The 15,909-nt window shown below is 37.1% G+C and overlaps 1 protein-coding gene across 2 annotated transcripts in view; it reads left to right on the top strand.

Annotated features, from left to right (window-relative positions):
* The window catches only part of LOC150085100 (protein dispatched homolog 1-like), a 135,897-nt gene that overhangs the window by 91,351 nt on the left and 28,637 nt on the right, over nt 1–15,909 (top strand). For both annotated transcript variants that reach the window (XM_090375774.1, XM_090375773.1), the window contains exons 4-5: nt 1,135–1,525; nt 7,320–8,111. In XM_090375774.1, coding sequence (XP_090231900.1) covers nt 1,135–1,525; nt 7,320–8,111 — 1,183 coding nt within the window. The remainder of the gene's footprint in view (nt 1–1,134; nt 1,526–7,319; nt 8,112–15,909) is intronic.

The following is a 15,909-nucleotide window of genomic DNA, read 5'->3' as shown; positions in this document are numbered from 1 at the left end:
GCTTCTGTGTCGGTTGATAATTTATATGCATCCCATGCATTTTTCTTCTCTGTCATGAGTCTCATTAGTTCATTTGATAACCATTTAGGCCTAAACCTTGAACAATATTTCTTAATAGGTATGAAACTTTTAGTAGCTTCCACAATTAATTCCTTGAATGCTTCCCACTTAGAATTTACTGTTGGTAACATCGTCAGTTGATCTCACTGTACAGAATTTAAAATGTGAAGTACTGCATATGGGTAGCAGTAATCCATAGCAATGATATACAGTAATTTTTCTAGCAGATATAAGGTGATTATTCCATTGTATGAAATGGAATAATCAATAACCAAGGTAATGGTCAGACCATGTTTTTTGTACTGCATACAGGTCTGGAGGCCTCAATTTAGTAAGGATATAGAGCTGTTGGATTGGGTACAGAGAAGGGCAGTGAAATTGTAGAGGGGGAACAAAGGGATGCTCTTATTACAAAAGGCTTCAGTTGTGCAAATTGGAGGATCTGGAGACTAGGCATCTGCAAAGTGATCTGAATGAAGTGTTGAAGGCTTTGAATGGATTGAGCAAGCTCAGTGCTGATGGTATTCTTTCTCTTGTTAATATAAATTCAATTTGAGGAAGAAAAATTGCAGAATAGATGTGCTGAAGTTTGCCTTTAGCCAGTGGATGGTTGATCGCTGAAACAAACTTTCATCCGTTGTTATGGAAGTGGTTAGCTTAAATAAATTCAAGGAAGAACTATACAACTATCGGAGGAGGATAGGTAAGTATTTAGATAGGCTTAACAGCATTTTTTTTTTTTTTTGCAAAAAAAATAAAAAATGCTGTTCAAGCTTGTTTTCTTGCATCATTTGCTGCTACTAATACTAATACCAATAAGATTTCACATTTCAAGATTCTTCGTTCTTTCTTTTATTCCTTTGAAAATAATAAAGAAACAGAATAAAAAATCTACTTTTGTTTGCAGCCCTAAATGTATTATTATTCAGTTTTTAAGTTGTAAATGTTTCACTATCCAGCCCCAAAACTGTTTGGGGTCTGTATTAATTTTTTCCCTGTGTGCATGTGGATGTTCAATAAAATGGTATCTATAAACTTTGTAAATGGCATTTTATATATATTCTCATTTTTTAGGGTTTTGAGCCACGTGGTACATCACTGGCTTTGAGGGCTACCGCATGGGATAACTTGCTGAAGAGTTTCAACTGGCATGGTCCACTTACAATATATCCAGTAAAAACTGATAACAATGTACAGAATTCTAATAAAGGGAATTTTAGTGACCAAATCATAATAAAACAAAGAGTAGTAGAAGTTGAAGAACTGAGTCATAATGAAAATCACTCTAGTATTTCATCCGATTTTGAAAGTCCTTGGCCAGAGCTGAGGAATGAGGAACAAGGTGCAGCTATTTTGCCAAACAGAAGGAAAGATGATGAAATTTCAACACTTCAGGAGTTATCTATAGGACATCAGCAACATAAATTTTTACCTGTTGGTAATAATTTCTTCTGTAATGAACCAAGTAAGTATATCTAATTATATGTATATATTCCTTGAACTAATTCGTAGGTTACCAAATTTTTTCCTTGTATGCCCCTCTAAAATATTTTAAAAATTTCATACCTTCCAGATACAGGATTCTATTTCCAAGTGCAAATAAGCACATTTGCACTTGGAAATAGAAATATACTTCAATAAATTTAATCTCATATATTGAAATGAAACAACACATCTCCCCCTGCCCTAAAAAGATGTGTGCTTCCATATGGGTAATGCACTTGGCTTGGGAACTACTGGCCTAGTTACATTGGTCATAATTTCTAAAGATGTGTTTTCTCCACTTTAAATATAAAAATATTCATTAAAGATATTTTATATATATATATAAAATATCACACACACACACACACACACACACACACACACACACACACACACACACACACACACGTGTGTGTGTGTGTGTGAATTAATAAGCCAGTTAAGTGTAAAAGACACAAAATGCCAAAAGCTAATAGGAAAAGGATAGCAGAAAAATGAGAAATTGTAGGTGTGAAAAAGGAAGAAAGAATGTGAATATCCTTTGCGTTATATTGAATTAGGTAAAAGCTGAATTGTAAAACCAATTAGAGAGGGTGACCTGTAAAGTAAAAATGATTAAGTCAAAATTATTAAATTAAAAGTAATAGTATTAGCATTAGCATTAGCATTAGTAGAGGCATTTGATGCAAGAAAGCAAGCTTATGCAGCATCAGCCAAAAAAAAAAAAAAAAAAAACCCCACTTCACCCCTCTGTTCGTTCAGAATACCTGTCCAGCTGAGCCTTAAACTTATTTAGGCTATCAACCTCCACTACAAGGGATGGAAGTCTGTTCCACCAACCAACCACCCGCTGGCCAAAGGCAAATTTCCGCACGTCTATCCTACATCTGTCTTTCCTCAATTTGAATTTATGCCCTCTCAGGTGATTATTCTGAGCTAGAGGAAGAATCCCATCAGCATTGAGCATGCTCAAACCATTCAAAGCTTTATACACCTCTATCAGATCACCTCGCTGGTGCCTAGTCTCCAGACACTGTTATTTGCAAAACTTAAGCCTTTCTTCATAAGAGAACCCCTTTGTTCCATTCACTAATCTTGTTGCCCTTCTCTGTACTCGTTCCAGCAGCTCTACATCCTTCTTGAAATGAGGCCTCCAGACCTGTATACAGTACTCTAGATGTGGCCTGACCATTGCCTTATACAAGGGAATAATCACCTCCTTATCCCTGCTGGAAAAATTCCTGTATATCATTGACAATACTCCATGAGCTACTCTTACAGCCCGTCTGCACTGCTCAGAAAACTTCATATCTGCCTGCACAACCACCCCCAGGTCCCTTTCATTCTCTACCACTGTCAGTGTAGTACCACAGAGTTGATACGTTGCTCTGGGGTTGCTGTTTCCCATGTGTAGTACTTTACATTTGTCAATGTTAAACTTCATTTGCCACCTCTCAGCCCATCTGTTCAACCTTTCCAGATCCTGTTGCAGCAGCATAGTGTCAGTAGTGTCCTTGACAACCCTGCCAAGGACACTACCGACACTATGCTGCTGCAACAGGATCAGTAGTGTCCTTGACAACCCTGCCAACCTTTGTATCGTCTGCAAACTTGGACATTAAGCTTGATATACCATCATCAATATCATTGATGAATACAGAAAACAATAATGGACCCAACACTGAGCCCTGAGGGACTCCACTAATAATATTAGTCCACAATGAGCAGTGTCCATTGATTACCACTCTCTGTCTTCTCCCCCTCAACCACCCCTTTATCCATAGCAGCAATTTGCCTCCAATGTCACACTGCTGGAATTTGTGTAGCAGTCTTCCATGTGCAACAGTATCAAAAGAGTTTCTAAGATCCAAGTATATAATATCAAAGCTATTCCCTGCATCCAGTTCTTTTGTGACTGCATCATAGTATCCAATCAAATTGGTCAGGCAAGACTTCCCCTTAACAAAGCCATGCTGTGTCCGAGCTATAACTGAAGTCTTGTCTAAATGATCCTGCAGTGCTTCTTTAACCAGTGCCTCCATTAATTTTCCTGTGTCAGGAAATTACTTGTGTCAGCCTTTGATCCTCCTTTGTGAATTGGGGTCACATTTTCACATTTCCAGTCTATGGGTACCTCCCCTGAGTCCAAGGAAGCTCTCATAATTATGGCTAAGGGTTTGCTTACTTCCTTTGCTGCCTCCTTTAATATAACTGGATAGATCCCATCCACCCCGGGGTGCCTTTCTTGTGTTTATCTTCAACAGTTTCTCCTCCACTTTACTCCCAGTTATTTCAAGATTCTGTAGCTTACTGCTAGAGTTGAATACACCTCTGGCATTCCCCTCGCATGAGGAGTTATATAATAACTCCTCATGTGTGAATGTCGATGCAAAATATTCATTTAGTTTGTTAGCTACCTGAGCAGGATCATCAACAGTTGACCCATCAATATCAAGTGGACCAATCTGATTCATCCCCTTCCTTCTAGAGTTTACGTAAGTAAAGAACTCTTTGCTGTTTTTCTTTGCATCCCTTGCCAAGGATTTCTCGTAATCTGCCTTCGCCTGCCTAACCTCCTTTGTAACTTGGTTGCATATCAACTTGTATCTATCATAGGCTTCTGTGTAATGTGTTAATTTGTAAATATCCCATGCATTTTTCTTCTCTGCCATATGCCTCATTAGTTCATCTGACATCCATTTTGGCTTAAACCTTGAACAATATTTCTTAGTTGGTATGTAAAGCCTAGTAGCTTCCAAGATAAGTTCTTTGAATACTTCCCATTTTGAATTTGCTGTTGGTAACATCATCAGTTGGTCCCACTGTATAGAATTTAAATACTGTCTCAGTCCATCGTAGTCGCCTTTACGGAAGCAATAACCCTTCCCTTTACCCCTAATGGTAGTTACCTCTTTGAGTAAATCCCACTTCAGCACACTGTGATCACTGCCACCTAGTGGTTCATTTATCTGCAGATTCTTAATGCATGAAGAATCACTTCTGATAATCAAATCAAGAGTATTACTCTTGATTTGATTGTTCTCAAATTCCTCAAATACCTCAAATTCATCAAATTTATTTACTAAACTCCTAGCATTGGTGTAACGCAAGTATACCTGCACCTGTTTCTATTCTTAGCTACCCTAACACAACCCATGTGTTTACTTGTACTGCAATGGCTCCCAGCAGTCTCTGAAATATCATGCATCTTGTTTTTCAGGCTTCTGCTCATTCTAATAGAAGCAGTGCAAGAATCTCTTTCACCTCTGCCAGTGGCTACTGTCAATCTATTTTTCTTTGTCTTCCCCCAAGCTAGCAGTTTTCCGACCCACCTAACACTGCCTCGATAGCATCAGCAAATATTCTTGCACCCTTTCTATTTAAGTGTATCCCCTCCCTGTAGAAGCAATCTCTCCTGTTAACAAGTACAGTCCAGGCTGAAAAAAATTCTACCCCTTGAGCCGTGCACAGTCTTTCCAGGGCCGAATTGATCGACAAGGCTCTCATCATATACTCCCTCCTATCGTGTCTGGGCAGAATTGCAGACACTTTCAAATTCAACCCTAATTCTCGGCTTTTGTTCAACAGTGACCTGTACTTGTTAAGTAATTCTGCCGGTTTCCTACTCTTGATATCATTAGTGCCAACGTGTACAACTATATCACCTTTTGTGCCCTTAAAAGATGATATTCGCTCTACAACGTCATCAACCTTTGCCCCTGGCAGACATACCCTGGTCCTGTTCCACCTATCCTTTTTACAAAGCATGTTCCCCGTTTCCCTGACAATAGAGTCACCAACAAGTACTAGTTCCTTCTGGACCAGTGCATTCTGCCTTGGGGGTTGCCTCTGTGTCATGTGATGCCCAAGTGCAAGCTCTGGCATTGATGTGGGCAGCTGATAGCTTGATGGGCCTCTCAATTTAATTTCTTCGAGGGCATCCACCCTGTCCTTCAAGCTCTCATATAGGCCCACAAGAACGCTGAATTGTTGCCTGATATCGATACACTCCTTGCATCGCGCACACACAAAGACATCCCCCATGGCAGTATCATGTCCCGTACCCAATTGCTCTGCAAACATCAAGCAAACAGTGCATTTTATAAGGCTGTGAGTCAGAGGACAACTGCCGCCCTCAGTTCTGCTCTGAGCCACAGCACTTCTATTAGCTTGAGCCTTGTGCTTTGCTGCTCTGGTCTGAGTCATGATTCTATTAATTTATTAATTAATTATAATTAATTATGTTATTAATTATGTTAAATATAATTAATTATATTACGTTTGTAATCTAAGTCGTTATATGTATTTATTTAAAAGTACAATTTAACTGCTAACGAAGTTCAACTAACGCTATCTAGTACGGTATATAACTATCGTATCACAAAGGCGGGAAAGTTACGAACGGTAAATATACGGACACTTAAGTATTAATTAACTTTCAAATCTCGCTGTCTCAATTCAGAATAAACTAACGATCCTTACTAGGTCTATAAGCTACTTACAGAAATAATTCAATGTAAAAAATATTCAATCAGGCGGCTAAATATGGCTAAAGAACTTCTCATTCAGCGGAGTTGCAAACACGTGGATACCCTTACCAATACTTTTATGACTGCATCAGTCATAGTAGCTAGAATCAGATATGTGTGGGCAAATTTGGCTATAAGTCGAAAAAAGGGGGTGGGGGTAGAGCAAATACACATTCAATAAAATCTGATGTTAGCTGAAGTAAATATTGATACATGATCAGGTATTTCATCAGGGAACTACACCTGATGATGTATCAAGGACTGTGTTTCTATACTTGTCCATAACTGTGGAAGAGAGAAAATTTAAGAAACCAAGTGGGATCAAAAGGGAAAAGCAGTATAACTCTCACAAAGTATGGATGAGGTGGTCCCAAGTGTATGTTATATAAAATAAATTAAGGTGAATTAAAGTGGAAATAAAATTAGAAACTAGGCGTTTACAGTGTAAAAAAAATAATAATAAAAATTTAACGGAGAATAAAATTCAGGTAGAAAATGCAAATAGAAGTTTGGTGAATATAATTTGGCAGAATTTGTAAGTAGAATTTAGTATAATATGTAAATAAAATGTGTAAATAGAATGCCTGCACCAAATTCTATTTACACATTCCATTTACATATTCTGTTAAATTGACATTCACACTTTCCTAAATACACATAAGCAAGAGGAATGTTAGTTATGGGTCAACTGACATAAAGGTAATGTTAATATTTGCTTTGAATTAATTTTTTGAAGTTTCTACAGTGCAAGAAGGATTTCTCTGCTTAATCATTTGATTTGACAGTGGCTGAAGATTTACTTATTAGTATTCCACAAGGAAGAATTGATTCACAATTTTGACTAGCTTGCCTTTAACTTGGTTTTGAGTTTGTTATTGAGAAATGTTAGTTAACCTGAATATTGTGATATTGCATTTTAATATTTAATTTTGCTATTGAGTGAGCAGATTATGACTATGTTGAGATAGAGAGGTTTGTTTTCTTAAAAAAAAAAATAAATCTCATCTCCATGTATACTAGTGAAAAATAAAAATGTAAAATATATAATTATTATTTTTGCTCAGTTGATCTGTGTATTGTGTCTTCCTTTGTTTAATTATTAATTATTTGGATATCTTGCCAGAATACAGTGGAAGTTTTTGGGTATACAATTTTAAGTCTCTATAACTGTATTTAAAGATTTTTTGATAACTTTTGTTATATCATAACACTTATTTATTTTATTTTTTTTATTTTTTGCTTTAGGACGTGACTATGCCCATGTCATTATTCAGTCAACATCCGCAGAAAATATATTTACTGTGAGAGGATTGAGATCTATTTGTGAGTTAGATGAATACAAATTGAGAGGATCTGCACATCTTCCAAATCTTTGTGAGAAGACTTCGTGGCACACCTGTTGCAGAAGTTGGTCTGTGGCTAACTATGTTGCTCTGTTACAAAATTTATCTAGTTGCCATGAAATTACAGAACAAGATGTAACTTCTGTACTGTACTTACTGAGATCATGTGCAAGATATTATCATATGATGAAGCTTAGCCATGACTGTACCACTGATCCACCTCTTTGTCGAGGAGTTCCAAAGCACTGCATTGAATTTGATGCAGCTTACAACATTCTTCATTTTTTGACAGATATTAATTTTCTTAGCCCAAAATCCCTGAATTACAACACATCTCATTTAACCTATACCAGTATTTTTTTGCCAATTGCCCGAAGCTCAGCAGCACTTGACTATTTTAAAGATCTTCAACAAATCAAATTGTCTGATGGTACTACAGAAGTGGTTGCTATGGATCTAGGCTTAAAATATACACTTTTTAATGACTCATTAATCCATGATACATTTTATGTTGAAATAGCTGTAGGACTCATCTTCCTACTTTTATGGATGTATTCTTCATCTTTTTTTGTGACCTTAATGACTATTCTAGCTGTTGCCTTTTCATTATCAGTTGCTTACTTTATGTATACAGTGGTTTATCAGATATCATTTTTTCCTTTCATGAATCTTCTTACAGTTGTTATTATCATAGGTAAGTAAAAATATGATCCTTTTTGGAATTATACTTAAGATGTTAGCCTTAACCTTTTCAGCAGTAAGTTTGGCAAAAGTGTATGGCCTCCTGGTTGGCTGTGTGGAATGAGTTTGTTTATGAAATTTTGAAATTTTATATACAAATGCTTTTAAATATTAATTTGCTCTTATTTTGGTAGACAACCAGGAATGGTTGCTTCATTAATCATTTATTTTTAATTGCTTTTGTTTATTTTTAATGGAAAATTCAGAAACCTTTTTGAAGTAACTTTCTTTGCATCTGTGTATTTTCACTTGAATTAATTTCAGCAACATCTGAATCTGCATTCCACAGAATTTTTTCAAATTCTGACTTGAATTGAACGATGCAATCTCCTCCTCCTCCTCTGAGGAGGAGTTGTTGTCAGCTGTGATACCCTATCCACGACAAGGTATGGTGTATACAGTGGTTTATTCTGAAATGTCTCTTTGGTTACCACTATTATAGTGGGTGTTATTAGCATTAGTAGAGGCACATGATGCAAGAAAGCAAGTTTATACAGCATCAGCCAAAATAAAAAATTCCCATTTCACTGATCCATTCATTCCAAATATTTGTCTAGTTCTGCCTCAAATTTATTTAAGCTATCAACTTCCACAACAACAACAGATGGAAGTTTATTCCAGCAATCAACTACCTGCTGGCTAAAGGCAAACTTCCACACATCTCTTCTACAACTGTCTTTCCTCAGTTTGAATCTACCCCCCACCTCAGGTTTGTAATCTGAGCAAGAGGCAGAATCCCATCAGCATTGAGCCTTTTCAAGGACTTATACACCTCAGTCAGATTGCCTCGCAGGTGCCTATTCTCTGGAAGTTGCAATTTTCAGAACTTAAGCCTGTCTTCTTAAGAGCATCCCTTTGTTCCCTTCACCAGTCTTGTTGCCCTTCTCTGTATTCGTTCCAGCAACTCTACATCCTTCCTAAAATGAGGCTTCCAGACCTGTACACAGTACTCAAGGTATGGCCTGACCATTGCCTTATACAAGTGGATAATCACCTCCGTATCCCTCCTCACAAAATTCTTGTATATCATTGTCAAGACCCCGTGACCTACTCTGGCAGCCTCTCTGCACTGTTCAGAAAACTTCATATCTGACTGCACAGTTACCCCAGGCCTTTTTTATTCTCCACTACCTTGAGTGTACCATATAGTTGGTACATTTCAGTGGGTTTACTGCTACCCATATGCAGTACTTTGCATTTGTCAATGTTAACTTCAGTTGCCACTCCTCAGCCCATCTACCCAACTTTTCCAGATCCTGTTGCAGCAGCATACTATCATTACTGTTATTAACAACCCTGCCAACCTTTGTATCATCTGCAAACTTTGACATTAAGCTTGATATACCTTCATCAATATCATTGATAAATATACAAAACAACAATGGGCCCAATACCGAATCCTGAGGGACTGCTTCGTACTTAATTAATCATCTTCATTTTTAAATTAAGTTTGTTTCATTTCCTAGTACTTGCACTTTCCATTGGTCCCTTTCCCTTCACCATTGTAATAAGTAAATAGGAATGAAGAGAAGATTCTGAAAATTTATTTATGTTTTTTATATGATTGAAGATTTCAGTGAAAGGGGACTCATTTTGCCATAATACCCTAACTTAAAAACCCACCAAATTCCAGTTATTATCACAAATGCAATAAGATAGAGTTTAATACCTGTTTATAATAGATTGTGCTAACAGAAAACAACATTTTCTGTTAGCAAAACAGTGATTGTGTTAACAGAAAACAACAAATTTACACTTCCCAATAAACCGGGAAGTGCAAATTGTTTTTATTGTTTTATGATAGTGACCTCCAGAAATGTGTTTTAGAAAAATATCACAAAGGTGTTCAATATTGATTCTTATAACTGAACATATGATAATGATAAAGTGTAGTGCAATTTCCATTATAAAAATGACATTTTAGAGAGATAAATAGCTTAGTTATATAGTGAAAATTTTAACTTCCAAGGTCTTGGAAAGAATGACCGAAAAACGTGTACCAAAAAAATGTGTTATTGGGTTCATATTATGATTTTCACGATACCTCCATTTATTCCTACAGGATGCAAAATAAGTTTCCATGAATTTTTTTAAGTTTGCACCGGCCAGCAAAATATTATGTAAAGTCAAATTTTTTTCAGTCCAGTATTACGTAAGCTGGGAAGTGTCTGTATATGATATCAAAATAATTTTTTGTATCCAGTTCCTTTGTGACCACATCATAGTATCCAATCAAATTAGTCAGACAAGACTTCCCCTTGACAGATCCATGCTGTGTCTGAATTATTAGTGCTGTCTTGTTTAGATGATCCTGCAATGCTTCTTTAACCAGCGACTCCATTATTTTCCCTGGAACAAAAGTCAAACTAACAGATCTGTAATTACTCATGTACCCCTTTGTGAATTAGAGATACATTTGCACATTTTCAGTCCGTGGACTTCCCCCGAATCCAAGGATGCTCTTATAGTTATGGCTAAGAGTTCGCTTACTTCCTTTGCTGCCTCCTTTAATATAACTGGATAGATCCTATCCACCCCAGGTGCCTTGCTTATTTTTAACTTCAACAATTTATCCTCCACTTTGCTCTCAGTTATTACAAAATCATTTAACTCTCTGTTAGAGTTTGATAAATATTTGGCCCTCTCCTCCTTGAATAACTCCTCATGTGTGAATGTAGGTACAAAATACTTATTTAGTTCAGCAGCTATCTGAGAATGATCATCTACAGTCAAACTATTGATATCAATAGTGAACCAATCTGATTCATCCCCTTCCTTTTAGTTTAGAGTTTATATAAATAAAGAAGTCTTTGCTGTTTTTCTTTGCATCCTTTGCCAAAGATTTTTCATAATCTGCCTTTACTTGCCTAACCTCCTTTGTGACTGGATTAAAGACTAGCTTGTATCTACCATAGGCTTCTGTGTCACCTGACAATTTATGTGCATCCCATGCATTTTTCTTCTCTGCCAGAAGTCTCATTAGTTCATCTGACATCCATTTGGGCCTGAACCTAGAGCAGTATTTCTTAGTTGGAACAAAAAGCCTAGTAGCTTCCAAAATTACTTCCTTGAATGCTTCCCATTTAGAATTTGCTGTTGGTAACATTATCAGTTAGTCCCACTGTACAGAACCTAAAAAATCTCTGAGACGACTGTAGTCACCGTTACAAAAGCAAAAACCCTTCTCTGTACCCTTATTTGATTGATTGTAGCCTTTCTCTTATCCTGAACAAGCCTTGTCAGCCTTCATTGGGCCCCAGCTGTATGTAAAAACCAGCAGTTTCTGCGATACTTGTACTGGCATGTCTAGTGCATACTGCCATGCCACATCCAAACTATTCAAAGTCACAAATCTTTCACCTTGCCCATTTTTGTACCGAATTGCACACATTTAGTGTCACTATTTCCCATCTGCTTCATATTGGTGGTACAAACACATGATAACCTTATTTGAAGGAGTATCTATTTCATAAAAAGAGTAGGTGTGTAGTGAAATTTCATTCTGAACTTTTCTACTGCTAGATAACTTGAGAATGGAGCAGCAAGTGGATGGGTGAAATAAGGGGTTTTTTTTTTTTTTTGGCTGATGCTATATAAGCTTTCTTTCTTGCATCATGTGCCTTTGCTAATGCTATATTAATTATTGGATTCTAATTCTCTATAGTCATGTCAAGAAATGCATTCAGGAATTAGAACCTCCATGTATTTATTTTATTGTTTTTATTTTTTGGCTATTGCAGAAAAAGCCTGTGGCTTCCTTGCACTATTATATATCTAATACTACTCCTGTAGAGTCCATGAAAAGCATACTGTTGAAACCAAAATTGGTGGCATTTAAGAATATTACTTCCAATTGTGATTATTATCTAAGATGGTTGTTCGATAGTTCAAACCCCTCCTCCTCCAATGCCATTCTTACATACTCATCTAGTATGTAATGGCAGGTCATGGAGTCTTGTCAATGATATATAGGAATTTTGCTAGCAGGGACAGGGGGGTGATTATCGCATTATACAAGGCAATGATCAGGCCACACCTAGAGTACAGGTCTGGAGGCCTCATTTTAGGAAAGATGTAGAGTTGCTAGAACAAGTACAAAGAAGGGCAACAAGATTGGTGAGGGGAACAAAGGGGGTGCTCTTATCAAGAAAGGCTTAAGTTCTGCAAATTGCAACACCTGGAGAGTAGGTACCTGCGAGGTGATCTGATTGAAGTGTATAACACCTTGAATGGGTTGAGCAAGCTTAATGCTGATGGGATTCTTCTTCTTCTTGCTCAGATTAAGAATCTGAGAGGGCACAGTTTCAAATTGAGGAAAGACAGTTGTAGAATAGATGTGCGGAAATTTGCCTTTAGTCAGTGGGTAGTTGATTGGTGGAACAGGCTTCCATCTTTTGTTGCGGAAGCTAATTAGCTCAGCCTAAATAAATTTAAGGCTGAGCTGGACAGGCATTTGGAATGAATGGAGGGGTGAAATGGGAGGGTTTTTTTTTGCTGATGCTGCATAAGCTTGCTTTCTTGCATCGTATGCCTCTGCTAATGCTAATGCTAGTAGATGTTGCAAAGGGTTTCATGGAAAAATTTGTGAAAGTAGAAGATAATGCAAGTTGTGTTTTGGTGGAGAAAATTAACATTTCTTTCAATGCCAAGAACCTTCTGAAGGAAGCAAAGTGTTCGGACAGAGTAAAGGCAGAACTCATATTTGATATTACAATTGGTTGTTAGCTTCAAGTTGGGGAAAGTTCATTAAAATGTCACCTTGCCCATGGAGTCTTATTTAGATCTAGTTATGTTCATCAACCAAGTGTGAGACAGAAGCGAATTGATATTCTTCTTGAAATACTGTATAAAGCAAAAAGAATTTCTGATGACTTGGTCGAAAAGGTTTAAAGACATAGTTATGGAAGCACAAGATACTTTGAAGACTTTGTTTTCAGAAATTAACCAAGTCTGCATAGAAACATTTTACAGTTTCTGTAATTGGAAGTGACAAACTATTTAGTACAGGTTGACCATCACTAATCCAGTTCCACCGCTAATTTGGACATTAATTCCGCGAACGTAATTTCAAATTCCCCGGGTTGGTGCACCAACCTGCTGCTACTGTTTTGGTGGTGGTGGTTGCAGCATCAGCTGTTGACGTGAACTTGTAAACACTGGCAAGCCATTTCTACTTGTTTTTTTGCATTTATTATTATAATCTGCTCACATTTAGCCCCAGCCATGTTTCCAATGCATAAAAGAAGTTCCTCTCATGGTGTAAAGTGCAAACACTGTACATTGTCCATAACAGATAAAGTTGAACTTCTGAAAAAACTCAACAGCGGTTTGTATGTGATTTTTTTTTTTTGGTTTTTTTTTTTTTAGGAGCATTAGCAACTAAGGCCATATTGCTCCGGGATATGCGGTGGTCATTCCCTGACCTTTCCGCATCCTCCGTATTTGGTGGTGACGGGCTCGAACCCCGGTCTAATCAAGAAGCCTGTGCTACGCATTGCTGCTTCTTCCCACCTGGCTACGGAGGCGCCTGTGTGTGTGTATGTGAGAAGTTAACTCTGCTTAGTTGTAAATTCCAGCAATTTCTCTCAGTTCCTCTTATTTTAGTCATTTTCTTTTAGCCATTCCTTTTTAGCTTTTTCTTTTTTTTTTACAACACACTTGTACAAACTTGCGGAAAAACACAACACAATATGATGGATAATACAGTGTGCTAACGAACTTGTTTTCACAAAATCTCTAACAATACTGACTAACTTATTGCAACGTTTGAGAGTTTATTTTATTGCAGTTAGTTTTATTGCAGTGCGCACAATAAACTAATCACAAATTACCTTCATATGTATGCCATAATAGCATCACACATATGTGGCCAACACGGCTTCTTGAGGAATAAAGTAACCTAGTGGGCCACATGGTCCACATATATGCGACATAAAAAAACTCTTTTCTTTTGATATTTTAAGCGAAAATATGACATCACTGACATTACAATATTTATTTTAGAATTACTAATCAGATTATTTGCTAAATATTTTTTGGTCCCTGGGGAATTTTTTTCTTAAATTAGCTTGGCAGTCAATGTATTAAAGGTAGGATGAGGTGGTTAACTGTTGGGTAAAGCTGCAGGTCCCAGTGCTGCCGGATTAGTGATGGTTGATCTGTATTAGTATTGGTAAAGTGTAAGGGATGCAGGAAAGCTGTGCTTTTTTTTTTTTTTTTACTGCATCAGCCCAAAAGAGAGAGAGAGAAATTTGTCTATTACAATATTTATTCTTCATATCATACTTTTCTCACCACTAGAAGATATTGATATAGCCATCGCTTAAATTCCACTAAATGTCAACCTGTCATCCAGGAAGGCAGTTTATTCCAGCAATTGATGTAAACTTCATTATGTCCATTCTGTTAGTTCCCCAAAGTAGTTTATGCCCAGTGGCATAGCTACCATGTAGACAGGCCAGGCAATTGCCTCTGGGCCTGGGCCCCTAAAGGGCCCGGCATCTTTGGCTGTCTCCTGTTTTTGCAATTTTCATTAATTAAGTAGGGGCCCCGAACATGTTCTTTGCCTCCGGCCCATTTTTGGGCCCGGAGGCAAAGAACATGTAGACCACCTAAACCTAAAAACCTAAACACCTAAAAACCAATAGGCATAAGCGGTAGCTACGCTACCGCTTATGCCTATTGGTTTTTAGGTGTATTAGCATATATGTGTAAAGTGCCTATTGTTTTCATGTCTCTATCTCTTCACATTTATTAACTACACTCTTATTGGAATGATTTTTCATAAAATTTTATAATTGGCTCTTTTAGAAAGATTTGTTGATCCATCCCAAATTTCATTAAAATTTGGACCAATAGAAATCTGGTAATTAGTTCTTTGTCTATACATATATAATAACTCTCAGTAGATCAATTTTTATGAAATTATATATTTTGCTCGTTTAGAATGATTTGTTGAGAGGAGCTTCTCCAAATGTTACTATAATCAGACCAATAAAAATTCAGCAATTTATTTTCTTTTTTCTTTTTTTCCCTAGATATCACATAGGCTGTCCATATATCATATGTTAAACCATTAGTATTAGTAGAGGTATATGATGCAAGAAAGCAAGCTTATATAGCATCAGTCAAAAAAAAAAAAATCATGTTATTTTTTATGTGAAACACATGAAAGATGTTTTATGTGAAAACATCTTTGATGAAAATCAGAACCATTTTAAAATTGAACAGCTAGAACCGAAGTTATGAATGATGTAGTAGTGGCATGTGATGCAAGAAAGCAAGTGTATGATCTTATGCAGCATCAGCCAAAAAAAAATCACACCATTCCCTACAAATGCCTGTCCAGTTCCTCCTTAAATTTATTTAACCTATCAACTTCCACAACGACAGATGGAAGTTTGTTCCAGCAATTAACCACCCGCTGGCTAAAGGCAAATTTCCGCACATCTGTCTTTTCTTAATTTGAATTTATGCCCTCTTAGGTTCGTAATTTGAACAAGTGGAAGGATCCCACCAGAATTCAGCGTGCTCAACCCATTCAAGGCCTTATACACCTCAATCAGATCACCGCACAGATGCCTACTCTCCAGCCACTGCAATTTGCAGAACTTAAGCCACTCTTGGTAAGAGGATCCCTTCATTCCCCTCACCAATCTTGTTGCCCTTCTCTGTACATGCTCAAGCAAATCTATATCCTTCCTAAAATGAGGCCACCTGACCTGTACACAGTACTTAAGGCGCGGCCTGAC

This window comes from Mastigoproctus giganteus, chromosome 6 (assembly GCF_048544385.1).
Source record: "Mastigoproctus giganteus isolate SK-2022 chromosome 6, ASM4854438v1, whole genome shotgun sequence".
Taxonomy (NCBI): Eukaryota; Metazoa; Arthropoda; class Arachnida; order Uropygi; family Thelyphonidae; genus Mastigoproctus; species Mastigoproctus giganteus.
The sequence above is the reverse complement of the archived record's forward strand: the minus strand, read 5'-3'. Positions and strand labels throughout refer to the sequence as shown.